The 14,792-nt window shown below is 44.2% G+C and overlaps 1 protein-coding gene across 5 annotated transcripts in view; it reads right to left on the bottom strand.

Annotated features, from left to right (window-relative positions):
• Positions 1-14,792, bottom strand: part of bcas3 (BCAS3 microtubule associated cell migration factor) — a 1,011,809-nt gene that overhangs the window by 784,244 nt on the left and 212,773 nt on the right. For all 5 annotated transcript variants that reach the window (XM_041197205.1, XM_041197207.1, XM_041197208.1 and 2 more), the window contains 2 exons: positions 14,398-14,474; positions 3,355-3,438 (listed from right to left, as the gene is read on the bottom strand). In XM_041197205.1, the coding sequence (XP_041053139.1) occupies positions 3,355-3,438; positions 14,398-14,474 (161 nt within the window). The remainder of the gene's footprint in view (positions 1-3,354; positions 3,439-14,397; positions 14,475-14,792) is intronic.

The following is a 14,792-nucleotide window of genomic DNA, read 5'->3' as shown; positions in this document are numbered from 1 at the left end:
TAGCACAGTAAAGGAACTTGATATAGTTCCAAGTCAGGATAGTGTGTGACTGGGAGGGGAACTTGAAGATGGTGTTCCTATGCATCTGTTGGCCTTGTCCTTCTTGGTGGTAAAGGTTGCAGGTTCAGAAGGTCCTGTTGAAAGCTGTTTGACAAGTTACTGCAGTGTATCCTTTAATGGTATACACTGATGCCACTGTGCACAGATGGTGGAGTGAATATTTACGGTGGTGGATAGAGTGCCCATCAAGAGAACTGCTTTGTCTCAGGTGATATCAGGCTTCTTGAGTGTTGTTGGAGCTGCACTCATCCAGGCAAGTAGAGTTTACTTTTATTACTTGCGCATGGGAGGTGGGCATCGCTAGCTAGGCCAGCATTTATTGTCCATCCCTAACTGCCCTTGTTCAGAGGGCATTTAAGAGTCAACCACATTGCTGTGGGTCTGGAGTCATATGTAGACCAGACCAGGTAAGGATGGCAGATTTCCTTCCCTAAAGGACATTAGTGAATCAGATGGGTGTTTACAACAATTGGGAATGGCTTCATGGTCATCATCAGACTTTTAATTCCGGATTTTTATTGAATTCAAATTTCACCACCTGCTGTGGTGGTATTCAAGGCATTACCCTGGGTCTCTGGAATACTAGTCCAGTGACAATACATCTATGCAACCGCCTGCCCTTCCATCACACTCCTGGCTATTGCTTTGTAGATGGTGAACAGGGATTTGGGGCGTCAGGAAATGAATTATTCATCACAGAATTCCCAGCTTCTGATCCACAGTATTTATATTGCCGGTTCAGTTAAGTTTCAGGTCAATGGTAAACCCCCTGGGTATTGATGGTGGGGAATTCAGCAGTGGCAATGCCGTTGACCAAAAAAGGAAGGTGGTTAGATTCTCTCTTGCTGGAGATGGTCATTGCCTAGTACTTGGGTGGTGCATATGTTACTTGTCACTTATTAGTCCAAGCCTGAATGTTCTCCAGCTCTTGCAGCACGCATCCAAGGATTGCTTTAGTATCTAAGGAGTTGCAAGTGATACTCAACACTGTGCAATCATCAGCGAACATCCCCACTCTGAACTTATGATGGAAGGAAGGTTATTGATGAAGTAGCAGAAAATGGTTAGGCCTAGCACACTACCCTGAGGAACTCCTGCACTGAAGTCCTGGGCTGAGATGATTGGCCTTCAACAACCACAAACTTTGCACTAGGCATGGCTCCAACCAGTGGTGAGTTTTCACCAATTCCCATTGAATTCAATTTTGCTCCGCTCCTTGATGCTACAGGTGCTCAAATACTGCTTGATGTCAAGGATAATCACTCTCACCTCGCTTCCTGAACTCAGCTCTTTTATCCATGGTTGGACAAAGGCTGTAATGAGGTCTGGAGCCAAGTGCCCCTGGCAGAACCTAAATTGAGCATCAATGAGCAGATTATTGCTGAGAAAAGCCCCTTGATATCACTGTCAACTTCACCTCCCATCACTTTGCTGATGATTTAGAGTAAACTGATGGGCAGAAATTGGCCAGATTGGATTTGTTCTTTTTGTGGGCAGGACATACCTGGGCAATTTTCCACATTGTCGAGTAGATGCCAATATTGTAGCTGTACTGGAACAGCTTGGCAAGGGGTGTGGCTAATTCTAGAGCACAAGTCTTCAGTACTTCAGCTGAGATGTTGCCTTTGCTGTATTTTTTCCAGGATTAATTTGAGGCAATGTTCTTGGTTCACCCTGGCTATAACATTTAACTCAATGGGATTCCGCCACCCCCCCACACCCCCACTCCCCTAACCTTTAATCTCATTCTATTCGTATTATACAGCAGTGGTTCTCAACTTTTCTGCATTGAGGCCTCCCTTCCTTGTTATAAAATTGCACAGACTCCCTAAAACATAAATATTTTTCAGTGCAAAAATTAGTTAAACAGTTAAATATATATATAGATATTTATTATTTTTGTTCGACTTACTTAATCTGAAACCTATTGCTGGCGCTGGGAAAAGATTCTTAATTCACACGCCAATGTTCAAACCCAACGTTACATGGCTTTCTGGAGTACTGCGCACAATTTTGATCTCCTTAGCTAAAGGACAATATATGTGCCATGGATGCAGTGTAGAGTAGGTCGCTAGATTGATTTCTGAGATGAGAGGGTTATCATATGATGAGAGGTTGAGTAGAGTGGGGCTATACTCTCTGCTGTTTAATTGAAATGTACAAGATTCTGATAGGCTACTTCCCTTGGCTGGAGAGTCTAGAACTAGGCTGCATAGAGTCAAGATAGAGGGGTCATCATTTAAAACTGAGATGAGACATTTCTTCAGTCAAAGCATTGTGAATTTTTGGAATTCTTTACCTCAGAGAGACGTGGATGCTTGTCACTGGATATATTAAAGGCTGAGACAGAAAGATTTTTGGACTCTAGGAGAATCAAGGATATGAGGATCGGACAGGAAAGTGGAATTGAGGTCCAAGATCTGACTGAATGGTGGAGCAGGTGGTATGGCCAACTTTCACTACTATATTTTTTTGTCCTTATTATATCCCCACCTCAACTAAAGAGTATTTTATAAAATGTCTTCAAAATGTGCAAACACTAACACTGGAGTAACATTTTGTACTCTAGCTATAACTTTTATGGGTAAGATATACTAAATTAGTTATTTTTGACCAACCCCTTGAGACCATCTCAAGGACCCCTTAGGGATCGTGGACCCACAGTTGAGAATGTCTGCTATTGAGCTTAAGTTTCTGCATCTTCCCTTTAGATATTCCACTTTTTACCAGTCTTGTTTTCATCATACTTTTTAATAGTCTTGTTCCTCTTCTCTGCACTGTAAATTTGACTGGCTGGTGCACTGTAAAGTTCCAACATAATCTCTGGATGCTTGTTTTGAAAACATACTCTAGCACTCTATTGAGTTTTTAATCACTTCACCACATTGTCCAGACATGGAAAGCGCTGAGTCCTACTTTCACTTCCAGTTTCCTTTTTTGTAAGTCTGCCTCTACCATTTCTTTCCCATTCATCATATACATAACGTTGCAAATTTTTTGACCAGTTTATAATGCACTTAGAAAACAAATTATAGATGTCAATCAAAACGCATATGACCTGACTGTGTCGTAACGATTTACAAGGCAGAAAATATGGGGATAATATTAACTCTTTTTTAAAGTCTAAGCATTTGAAGATGAATTTAGTTTCAGATTTTATACTTCACAGCATTTTGCTGTTTTGTGCCCTTTGATTTCATGTCCTGGTTTAGAGAACAGTATTAGGATCCTCTAAGTAGATATAGGACAGCAAACAGTTAATTAATTGTCCCTTCAGGTCAATGCTGGACTCACTTTGGCAGCACTGATGACTGTGGCAGTGTAAGACTGAACGTTGTCTCCACAGGCCCCACCACGGGATCGATGGCAGTGGATGAGCTGAATAGGGGAAACAAGACAGACAAAAACATTAGCTAAAGCAGCACAACTCTGGTAGTGATCATTAATTACTATTGACTTGCAGAAACCAATAGGTGTGGCAATTTTCTTTTTCATTCCAAGAATAAGAATTTTTTGTGACCAATAATTTTGTATTTTTGACATTTATCTTTTAAATTTTGAATAAAAACATGAAATGCTTTCCATTTTATGGATAGAGAAAACATATATATATTTCAGGCACCAACTCCTGTCAACTTTCTTATTATAAATGCCTGTGGCCACCTTTATAATGGAACCAGGTAAGATAAATCTATCACTGTCATCACAAGTTTTATCACACCCATCCCCACCCCGAAACAACTGAGGTGTTGCAGCACTACCACTGTGAAAAAGAGTAATTATAGCATGACACATTTACATAGGCAGCTTCCATAATAAATGTGGATATAGGAATTTACAAGGAAAATATATAAAAATAAAGGCAGAACTTTTGACTGTAAATTGGTCCAATTATCCCTCAGTTAGGACAACCTCACACATGTTGGCAAGGGACCTATGACTGTTATAGGTGCCAACCCAGAAATTGGATATTATACTGTGGAGAAGAGGCCAGCCCTCCCTGTTCAGAATACTTCAGCGGTACCGGACAAACCACACCAAAAGGTAAGTTACCGTTACAAAAAGATGTTTATTTTAAATCATTGTTTTGAGTCGAGGAGAAGCAGGAATGTTCCCAGAATCCACATTGTTCCTCCCAGCCTCCCACCCCAGTTGCTACACTGCACGTCCTTTCCTGCTCCTGGGACTCACCTTCAAGCTACTTTTGAGGAGGCAAGCAGCCCAATATTCATTTCTTCAACTTTGCAAGCTGCCTTTGGAGGCGCAACAGAGACCAGCAGCTCAGCCAATTAGTATTAGAGGCCAAAGTTCCAATTTTGAGCTCGCACAGGGGTCTCCCAATTCAGAAATACATGGCAGCTACATTACCAGCTTCACGCCCAAAAACATTTCCAGTGAATTTATATCCTGCACACTCATAACCAGCTGCAAAATATGCATCACATTAGTAAAAATTCTGAAGATACTGATTGGTAGCAGTCTTCCATCTCATAAGATGACGGTTTGCGTCATGTTGGTCAACTTTGTTAAGCATCGCTTGGTATGGCTCAGGGGCACCCTGGCATAGCAGTTGCTGCTGCAAATGCTGCAGTGGAAGACAATGAGCTAAGAAGGTGCATGAATCGCTGGGCTGTTTTCTCTGAGCTCTCTTCTCGGTTGTTGAGCTTCTCGTTTCTGCTTGCTTCTTCGACGCTCTTCCAAACAGTCAATCTCCAGAGGTCATGGCTGTCAGCGACTGCCTACCAGTTGTCAGTATCAATGTCCACCATCTTCCTATCTCGCTCGCAGTGGAGACACAGGCGCCCGAGAGGTCGTGACCCAGTGGCCCATTCACTATATAAAAGGCATATGACAGCAGCAAGGAGAAAAATATATCAAGGATTGTTGGTGTCAGAACGTAACTCTGTTTAACTTCATTATAGATCTCAAAGGGTTCCGGTGTTGCCCGTCAAAACTGACTTTATCCATCATGTTGTCATGGAAAGAGATTACATTGAGCAGCTAGGGCAGGTAGCCAATTTTCTCCAGTAGCTTAGATAGACAACCTTTGCTCACATGATGAATGCCATGGTGGGACCAATGAAGGCAATATATAGTGGTTTCCTTTGTTCACGGCATTTCTATTACAGCTGCCAGACTGAGAACATCATGTCAATTATAGACCTTCCAGTTTTGAAACCACACTGGGATCTGGGATAAATGTGTTCAGCCAAGATCAGCAGTCAGATAAGGGCAAGGTGAGCAAATACTTTTCCGACAATGCTCAGCAGGGTGGTGTAGTGGTATTGTCACTAGACTGGTAATCCAGAGTCCTAAGGGGAATGCTTTGGGGACCTAGGTTTGAATCACATCACAGCAGATTTGAATTCAATAAAATTCTGAAACTAAATGTCATCTGGTTCACTGATGTCCTTTAGGGAAGGAAATCTGCCATCCTCACCTGGTCAGGCCTACATGTGACTCCAGATCCGCAGTAATGTGGTTGCCTCTGAAATGGCCTAGCAAGCCACTCAGTTGTATTAAATTGCTAAAAAGTCAATAAAAAGAAATGAAACCAGGCGGACCATCCAGCATCAACCTGGGCACCGGAAACAACAACGACAAACAGACTAGTCAAGCAACAGCCCACATCCACAGAATCATACCTTACAGATCATGTCCCAGATACCACTATCACCATCCCTGGTTATGTCTTTTCTCACCGGCAGGACAGACCTAGCAGAGGTGGCAGCACAGTGGTAGACAGTCGGGAGGGAGTTGCTCTAGGAGTCCTCAACATTGACTCTGGACCCCATGAAGCATCATGGCATCAGGTCAAACATAAGCATGGAACCCTCCTGCTGATCACCACGTACTGCACCACACACTCACACTCCACCCTCACCCCTCAGCTGATGAATCAGTACTCCTCCATGTTGAACACCACTTGGAGGAAGCACTGAGGATGACAAGGGCACAGAATGTACTCTGGGTGGGTGACTTCAATGTCCATCATCAAGAGTGGCTTGGTAGCACCACCACAGATCAAGCTGGTCAAATCCTAAAGGACATAGCACCAGGCTGGGTCTGTGGCAGGTGGTGACAGAACCAACAAGAAGGAAAAACATACATGACGTAATCCTCACCAACTTGCCTGCTGCATATGTATCTATCCATGAGAGTATCGGTAGGAGTGACCACAGCACAGTCCTTGTGGAGACACAGTCCCAACTTCACATTGAGGGTACCTTCCATCGTGTTGTGTGGCACTACCACCATGCTAAATGAGAATGATTTCGAACAGATCTGGCAACTCAAGGCTGGACATCCATGAGGTGCTGTGGGCCATCAGCAGCAGCAGAATTATACTCAAACACAAGCTGTAAGCTAATGGCCCAGCATATTCACCACTCTACCATTACCACCAAGTCAGGGGATCAACCCTGGTTCAATGAAGAGTGCAGGAGGGTATTCCAGGACAGCACCAGGCATACCTAAAAATGAGATGTCAACCTGGTGAAGCTCCAACATAGCACTACTTGCATGCCAAACAGCATAAACAGCAAGTGATAGACAGGGATAAGCGATTCCACAACCAACAGATCAGATCTAAGTTCTGCAGTCCTGCCACATCCAGTCAAGAATGGTGGTGGACAGTTAAACAATTCACTAGAGGAGGAGGCTCCACAAATATCCCCACCCTCAGTAATGGGGGAGTCCAGCACATCAGTGCAAAAGGTAAGGTTGAAGCATTTGCAACAATCTTCAGCCAGGATGATCCATCTCGGCCTCCTCCGGAGGTCCCAGGCATCAAAGATGCCAGTCTTCAGCCAATTCGATTCACTCCACGTCATATCAAGAAACAGCTGAAGGCACTGGATACTGCAAAGGCTATGGGCCCTAACAATATTCTGGCAATAGTACTGAAGACTTGTGCTCCAGAACTTGCCGTACCCCTAGGCAAGCTCTTCCAGTACAGCTACAGCACTGGCATCCATCCAGCAATATGAAAAATTGCCACGGTATATCCTGTACACAAAAAGCAGGACAAATGCAACCTGGCTATTACTGCCCCATCAATCTATTCTCGATCATCAGTAAAGTGATGGAAGGGGATCAACTGTGCTATGAAGCGGCACTTGCTTAGCAATAATCTGCTCATTGATGCTCCGTCTGGGTTCTACCAGGGCCACTCAGCTTCTGACCTCATTACTGCCTTGTTTAAACATGGACAAAAGAGCTGAACTCCCGAGATGAGGCGAGAGTGACTGCCCTTGACATCAAAGCGGCATTTCCTTGAGTGTAGCATCAAGGAGCCCTAGTAAAAGTGCAGTCGATGGGAATCAGAGGGAAAATTCTGCACTGGTTTGACTCATACCTAGCACAAAAAAAGATGGTTGTGGTTGTTGAAGGTCAATCAGCTCAGTTCCAGGACATCACTGCAGGAGTTCCTCAAGGTAGTGACCTAGGTCCAATCATCTTTAGCCGCTTCATCAATGAGCTTCCTTCCATCATAAGGTCAGAAGTGGGGATGTTCGCTGATGATTGAACAATGTTCAGCACCATTCGCAACTCCTCAGATACTGAAGCAGTGCATGTCCAAATGCTGAAAGACTTGGACAATATCCAACAAGAGAGAATCTAACCATTGCTCCTTTGACATTCAATGGCATTACCATCGCTGAATCCCCCACTATCAACATCCTGCGGGTTACCATTGGCCAAAAACAGAATGGGATTAGCCATATAAATACTGTGCTACAAATGCAGGTCAGAGGCTAGGGATCCTGTGACGAGTAACTCACCTCCTGATTCCCCAAAACTTGTCCACCGTCTACAAGGCACAAGTCAGGAGTGTAACGGAATACTCCCCACTTGCCTGAATGAGTGCAACTCCAATAATGCACAAGAAACTTGACACCATCCAGGACAAAGAAGCCTGCTTGATTGGCAACCTTTCCACAAACATTCACTCCCTCGACCACTGACAACACTGTAGCAGCAGTGTGCACCATCTTCAAAATGCACTGCAGAAACTCAACAAAGCTCCTTTGGCAGCACCTTCCAAACACTCAATTGCTACCATCTAGAAGGACAAGGGCAGCAAATAGATGGAAACACCCCACCTGGAAGTTCCCCTCCAAGCCACTCACCATTCTGACTTGGAAATATATCACTGTTCCTTCACTGCTGCTGGGTCAAAATCCTGGAACTCCCTCCCTAAAAGCACTGTGGGTGTACCTATGCCACATGGACTGCAGAAGTTCAAGAAGGCAGCTCACCAGCACCTTCTCAAGGACAATTAGGGATGGGCAATAAATGCTGGCCTAGCCAGCGATGCCCACATCCTGTAAATGAAGGGAGAAGCCTTGATAGCTGTTGGAATCACTGTGGTTGTTCTTGTACAGGGTCACAATCTTTGCATCATACATATTCTGGGGCACTGCCCCTCTCTCCAGCAGAGACAGGGAAGTTTGTGCAGATACTGCAGGAATGCTGGTTTCCTGTGCTTGATGAGTTCAGGCGGTACAGCATCAGCACCTGAAGCTTTGCCCATGGCAAGTAAGTCAATGGCTTTGCTAAGCTCTTCCATTGTGGGGTCAATATCCAGCTCTGCCATGACAGGCAGGCTTTCTATGGTGTCCAGAGCTTCCTCAGTTGACAGTGCTCTTTCTCAGAGTACAACTCAAGGTTGTACTCCAACCATCTCTCCAACTGTTTATTGCAGTCAGCAATGATCTCCCTTGCCTTTGTTTTCAACTGAGCCATTTTTCTTTTGCTGATGGACCTGTTGCTCCTTTCATACATGCCCCTGACATGTGTCAAAGGACATCGGGATATTCAGGGTTGTAACCAATATTCATTTGCGCACCACCTGGCAGTTTGCTGGACTTTATTTCCAGTGACTCTTTAAGCATTCTGAGTTTTTTCACTTGGATCTCTTTTGTAAACAGAGCAGACTGCTTAGCTTAAATGACAGGTCCCATCACAGTGATGTTCACCAGTCAGCATTTTTTTGCCCCTGCTTCCTATTTGCTGAGAGTGCAGTATTGTAGATGAGGTCTCGAAGTATGTTCTATAAGACCATAAGAATAGGAGCAGAAGTAGACCTTACGGTCCATCAAGTCTGCTCTGCCATTCAAAGACATCATGGCTGATCTGAAAATCCTCAACTCCACTTTCCTGCCTTTTCCCCATAACCCTTGATTCCCTTACTGATTAAAAATCTGTCTATCTCAGCCTTGAATATACATAACGACCCAGCCTCTACAGACCTCTGTGGTAAAGAATTCCACAGATTCACTACGCTTGGTCTTAAATGGGCGACCACTTACTCTGAGATTATGCCGTCTGGTCCTAGGCTTTCCCGCAAGGAGAAACAACCTCTCAACATCCACCCTGTCAAGCCCCTAAGAGTTCTGATGAAGAGTCATACGGACTCGAAACGTTAACAGTCTTCCTCTCTGCAGATGCTGACAGACCTGCTGAGTTTTTCCAGCTATTTTTGTTTTTGTTTCACGTTTCCAGCATCTGCAGTATTTTGCTTTTACCCTAAGAATCTTATATGTTTCAATAAGGTCACCTCTCATTCTTCTAAACTCCAATGAGTTATAGGCCCAACCTGTTCAACTTCTCCTCATAGGAAAATCCCTCCATTCCTGGGATCAACCTAGTGAACCTTCCCTGGGCTGCTTCCAATGCCAGTATATCTTTCCTTAGATAAGGGGACCAAAACTGTTCACAGTGTTCTAGGTGTGATCTAACCAGTGCCTTGTACAGTTTTAGCAAGGCTTCCCTATTTTCATATTCCATTCCCTTTGAAATAAAGGCCAACATTCCATTTGCCTTACCTATTACCTGCTGGACTTGTCTGCTAGCTTTTTGTGATTCATGCATGAGGACCTCCAAATCCCTCTGTGCTGCAGCTTTCTGCAGTCTTTCTCCATTAAATAATATTCAGCTCCTCTATTCTTCCTACCAAAGTGCATAACCTCACGTTTTCCCACATTATGTTCCATGTGTCAAGTTTCTGCCCACTCACTTAACCTGTCTATATCCCTCTGCAGACTCTTGCCTTCCCACCTATTTGTGTCATCTGCAAACTTGGCAATAGTACATTCACTTCCCTCATCCAAGTCATTAATATATATTGTAAATAATTGTGGCCCCAGCACTGATCCCTACGGCACTCCACAGGTTACCATCCTGAAAATGTCCTTCTTATCCCAACTCTGTCTCTTATTAGCTATCCAATCCTCTATCTATGCTAATATGCTACCCCCAACACCATTTCGCTTCTGCACTCTGTGTGGGAATGCTGGGAAGGCTTGTTCAATCAAGTTGTGGAACTATTGGTTTTTATCTGGGTAGGCAGTATGCTGATTTTGATACAATTATGGTATTTCTGCTTTGAATGAAAAAACTCAAGGGTTGCATGCTCATCCTAGTGCACTCCAAGGAGTGATCTGCATCACAGTCAGTGCTGTGGTAGTTGTGTGTTGAGAATGCCGTTCAGAGCGTCATGTCTGGTGATGATCTGATCCAGCTGGTGCCAATGCCCTGGTCTTGGTTGGCTCCAAGACACTGTGTGGCATAGTTTGTTCTGAAAGATGATGTTAGTTACACAAAGCTCATGGTAACAGCAAAGCTCAAATAGCCTCTGTCCATTCTCATTTATCTTTCCCAGGCTATGATGTCTGAGGCAGGAGGGCAATGCTTCATGGTCCACCCTCAATCTTGCATTGGTATCCCCAGTAGGTAAAGATGTTCTGACTTATGATTCTGTTGGTAGCTAAGTCAAGCCCCTCATAGGACTGGTCTTTTCCTCTGTAGTGGAGTATAGATACTCATGAGGTTAACTGGCCCTGTGTAAGCTGAGAAGCAGGTGGAGAGAAAACATTCTGAACCATTTTTTTTGGGGGGGGGCGGAGAATTCCATCATCGAGAATAGCGAGTTCCTAAGAGAAAGCCAAAACTTTGCTCATGCGTTTCCTCTGAACTCTTTCCCTGTGCCCTGAACGTCTAATGTTTTTCTTTCTGTCATCTGCTCTCAGCAAGCCTTGTTTCCTCTAGATATGCTATGTTAATGTTCAGCCTATCAAGTTCCATGTCAATCACTGCTGTCTTTTGTTTTTCGATCAACAGCAAGTCATCCGTCAGTCCTGAGATTCCAGCTTGCCAATTGAAGAGTTAGCCTCTTCTTTCTATTTGTATCTTTACCTGGTGCCATGGATTCTGTCCACTTGCTGAGCAGAGGCTCTATACTCCAAGCACCCAATGAAGCAGATGGACAGTGGCAGGTCAGCACCGTACTGGTTGGGGGTTGCCCAACTTGAGATGTGTGGTGGCTAACCAATGGGACACGATAATCTCTCCCACCGTCGAAGACAGTCCTTAGCACTGTTCACAACACCAATCATTTATCACTTGTAACTACTGCCCAACATGTCATGTGAACACTCTGCAGTGAAAGTGGAGTGTCCTCTCCAGGGCGCAAGCCTGGGCAAGATTTATGGTGGTCCTGACTGCTCAAATATCATGGACCACCCCCCCCTCAGCTTAAGTCCAAAAGCATGCAAAGCGCTATGTTTGGCACCAGCTTGGTTGTGGGTGTTGCCATATTTGATGACATATTTAGGCATCAGTCTGCCTTTGACAAAAAAATATTTGGCATGGAGCCCAGGGTTTACTCCCTTAGTTAAAAACAAAAAACTGCGGATGCTGGAAATCCAAAACAGAAACAGAAATACCTGGAAAAACTCAGCAGGTCTGGTAGCATCGGCGGAGAAGAGCACAGTTGACGCTTCGAGTCCTCAAGCACCTTCAACAGAACAGTTCTGTTGAAGGGTCATGAAGACTCGAAACATCAACTGTGCTCTTCTCCATCGATGTTGCCAGACCTGCTGAGTTTTTCCAGGTATTTCTGTTTCTGTTTTTACTCCCTTAGTCTTCAGCTGTCCTGAGGCATCCACAAGGAAGTGGAGCTATGCACCCATTGCTGCCAGTTTGGTTCATGAATACCAGGGCATGCCCACATGCCAGTGGTCCTGCACACTGCCTGAATGGGGGCCAAACCTCTCTTGGGTTCCTCTGAAGTGTTAGCATGGGGCCACGAGGGACCCAGTTTCCATGTGCTGCCATGAGGAGGCACAGCTGAGGAGTTGCCAGTGGAGAGTCTGTGCACTGAAAGGGAGAGATTTACACATTTGGCTCCCTTTTTCAATTTGCTGCTAACCAGGCAAGCAGGCTGAAAATGAGAAAAATTATGAGGATAGTGCAGTGGATGTTGTCTACATGGGTTTTTGTAAGGGATTTGACAAGGTATCACATGACAGACTGGACAGAAAAGTGAGATCCCATGGGATAGAGAAGGTGGTGAGTTGGATCCAAAATTGGCTCAGTGACAGGAAATAGTAAGGCTAATGGTAAATGGATGTTTTTGTGAATGAAAAGCTGTTTCCAGTGACATCCCACAGGGCTCGGTGTTGTGGCCCTTGCTGTTTGTCATATACATTAATAATTTGGACTTAAATGGGGGAGGCACAATTGGGAAATTTGTAGATGACACAAAAATCGGCTGCATAATTGATAATGAAGAGAATAGCTATTGTCTCCAGAAAGATATAGGCTCATAAACTCACAGATATTCACAGCAAAGAAAGGGGCTACTTAGCCCATTGTGTCCGTGCCAGTCAACAAAGATCTGACAACACCAATCCCATTTCCCAGCATTTCGTCCATAGCCCTGGAGGCTATGACAACGCAAGTGAATATCTAATTCTATATATCTAATATCTAGTTCCCTAACAATGCTATGGAATACTCAATAAATGGGAGGATATTGAGAGGGGTTGAGGAAGTGAGAGATCTTGGGGTGCATGTTCACAGGTCCCTGAAGGTGGCAGGACAGGTGGATAAGGTGCTAAAGAAAGCATATGGAGTGCTTTCCTTTATTGGATGAGGTAATGTATACAAAAGCAGGGATGTAATGATGGAACTGTATAAAATGCTGGTTAGGCAACAGCTGGAATTTTGTGTACAGTTCTGATCGCCACGTTAAAGGAAGGACATAATTGTTCTGTGGAATATACAGAGGAGATTTGCAAGAATGTTGCCAGGGCTGGAAAATTGCAGCAATGAGGAAAAATTAGATAGAGTTGTTTTCCTTAGAACACAGGAGGCTGAGGAAAGACCTGATTGAGGTGTTCAAAATTATGAGGGGCCTTGATAGGGTAGACAGGAAAGACCTGTTTCCCCTAGCTGAGGGGTCAATTACTAGGGAGCATAGATTTAAGGTAATTGGTAGAAGGATTAGAGAAGACATGAGGAAAAACTTTTTCACCCAGAGGGTGATAGGCATCTGGAATTCACTGCCTAAATTGGTGGTCGAGGCTGGAACAGTCAACTCACTTAAAAGGTATCTGGACCACCCCCATTGTGCTGTAACTGCAAGGCTACGGACCAGGTGCTGGAAAGTGGGATTAAAAATGAGAGCCTAGCTTCTTGTTTCTCTTTTTATGCCTGGCGCAGACACGATGGGCTGAATAGCCTCTCTCTGCACTGTAATGTTTCTGTGGTTCTTTGGTTCTAACTAGCACACAAAAGCAGAAAGCATGCTAACTCTCTTCACCCACATACTCGATGTATCAAAATGACCTGTTGGCCACAAGATGCTGATTAAATTGTCCTCATTATCACATTCATTTCTCTGAGCTGCCATGTACTTTTTAAAAAATTCATTCACAGCATGTAACAATTGATGGCAAATTGCCTATACAAAGTTGCCCTTCAGAAGGTTTTTGAATCACTACAGTCTGTGCAGTGAAAGCGCTCCCTCTGTGAATTCAGGGAGTTCTAGGATTTTTAACCAACGAAGAAGATGTGATAAATGTCGAAGTCAGGGTGGTGGCTGACTTGGCGGAAAACCTGCAAGTGGCATGCACTTGCTGTCCTGGGTAAAAGTTGCAGGTTTGGGAGGTGCTATCTAAGAAGTCTTGGCAAGTTGTTGCAGTGCTTCTTGTAGATGGTACACACTGCAACCTTATTGTGCTGGTGATGGAAGTCGTGAATGTATAAGGTGGTGGATAGGTGCTGATCAAGCCAGCTGTTTTGTCCTGGATGGTGTTGAGTTTCTTGAGTGTTGTTGGAGCTGCACCTATCCAGGCAAGTGGCTTGTACATGGTAAAAAGACATTGCAGATCTGGAGGTAAGTCATTAGCCACAGAATAGCCAACCTCTGACCTGCTCTTTTAGCCACAATATTTATTGTCCTTTGCTGGCTTATCACACTTGCCGAATGTATTGGTAGTCAGGATACCTCCAGCTCTGCAAAGCATAACAAGAAAAGTTCCATCTTACCTTGTTTTCAGCATAGGCAAGCCAGCGGCTTCCCAATGCTATTGGGTTAGGATTTGGCCCTGGACATGGAAAACAACCTGAGAAAAGGGGAAAAATAAAAAACATTAAGCATTCTGTTCTCAGGTAGCTACACATCATTCACAGCCAAGAGTGCAAAGTGTCACTCTGAAACGAGCTATCAAGGGATTCACAAAGATGCCCTGGGTATTCTCCCCTCAGATTGTCCTCCCGTTCCTGTATGGAAGTATACATTCGGCAACTTCTCACAATTGAGATCAAGAGCTCAATGGCTAAATGACCATAGGGCATGAAAGCACAGCATATCGACACATTTTTACTAGCAATAGATTGCCTATTCTCATGCTGCATTTTATCATGTTTCATAAAACAAAGAA

The sequence above is a fragment of the Carcharodon carcharias genome, chromosome 10, assembly GCF_017639515.1.
Source record: "Carcharodon carcharias isolate sCarCar2 chromosome 10, sCarCar2.pri, whole genome shotgun sequence".
NCBI classification, from domain to species: domain Eukaryota; kingdom Metazoa; phylum Chordata; class Chondrichthyes; order Lamniformes; family Lamnidae; genus Carcharodon; species Carcharodon carcharias.
Note: the sequence above shows the minus strand (reverse complement) of the source record. Positions and strands in the feature narration are given on the sequence as shown.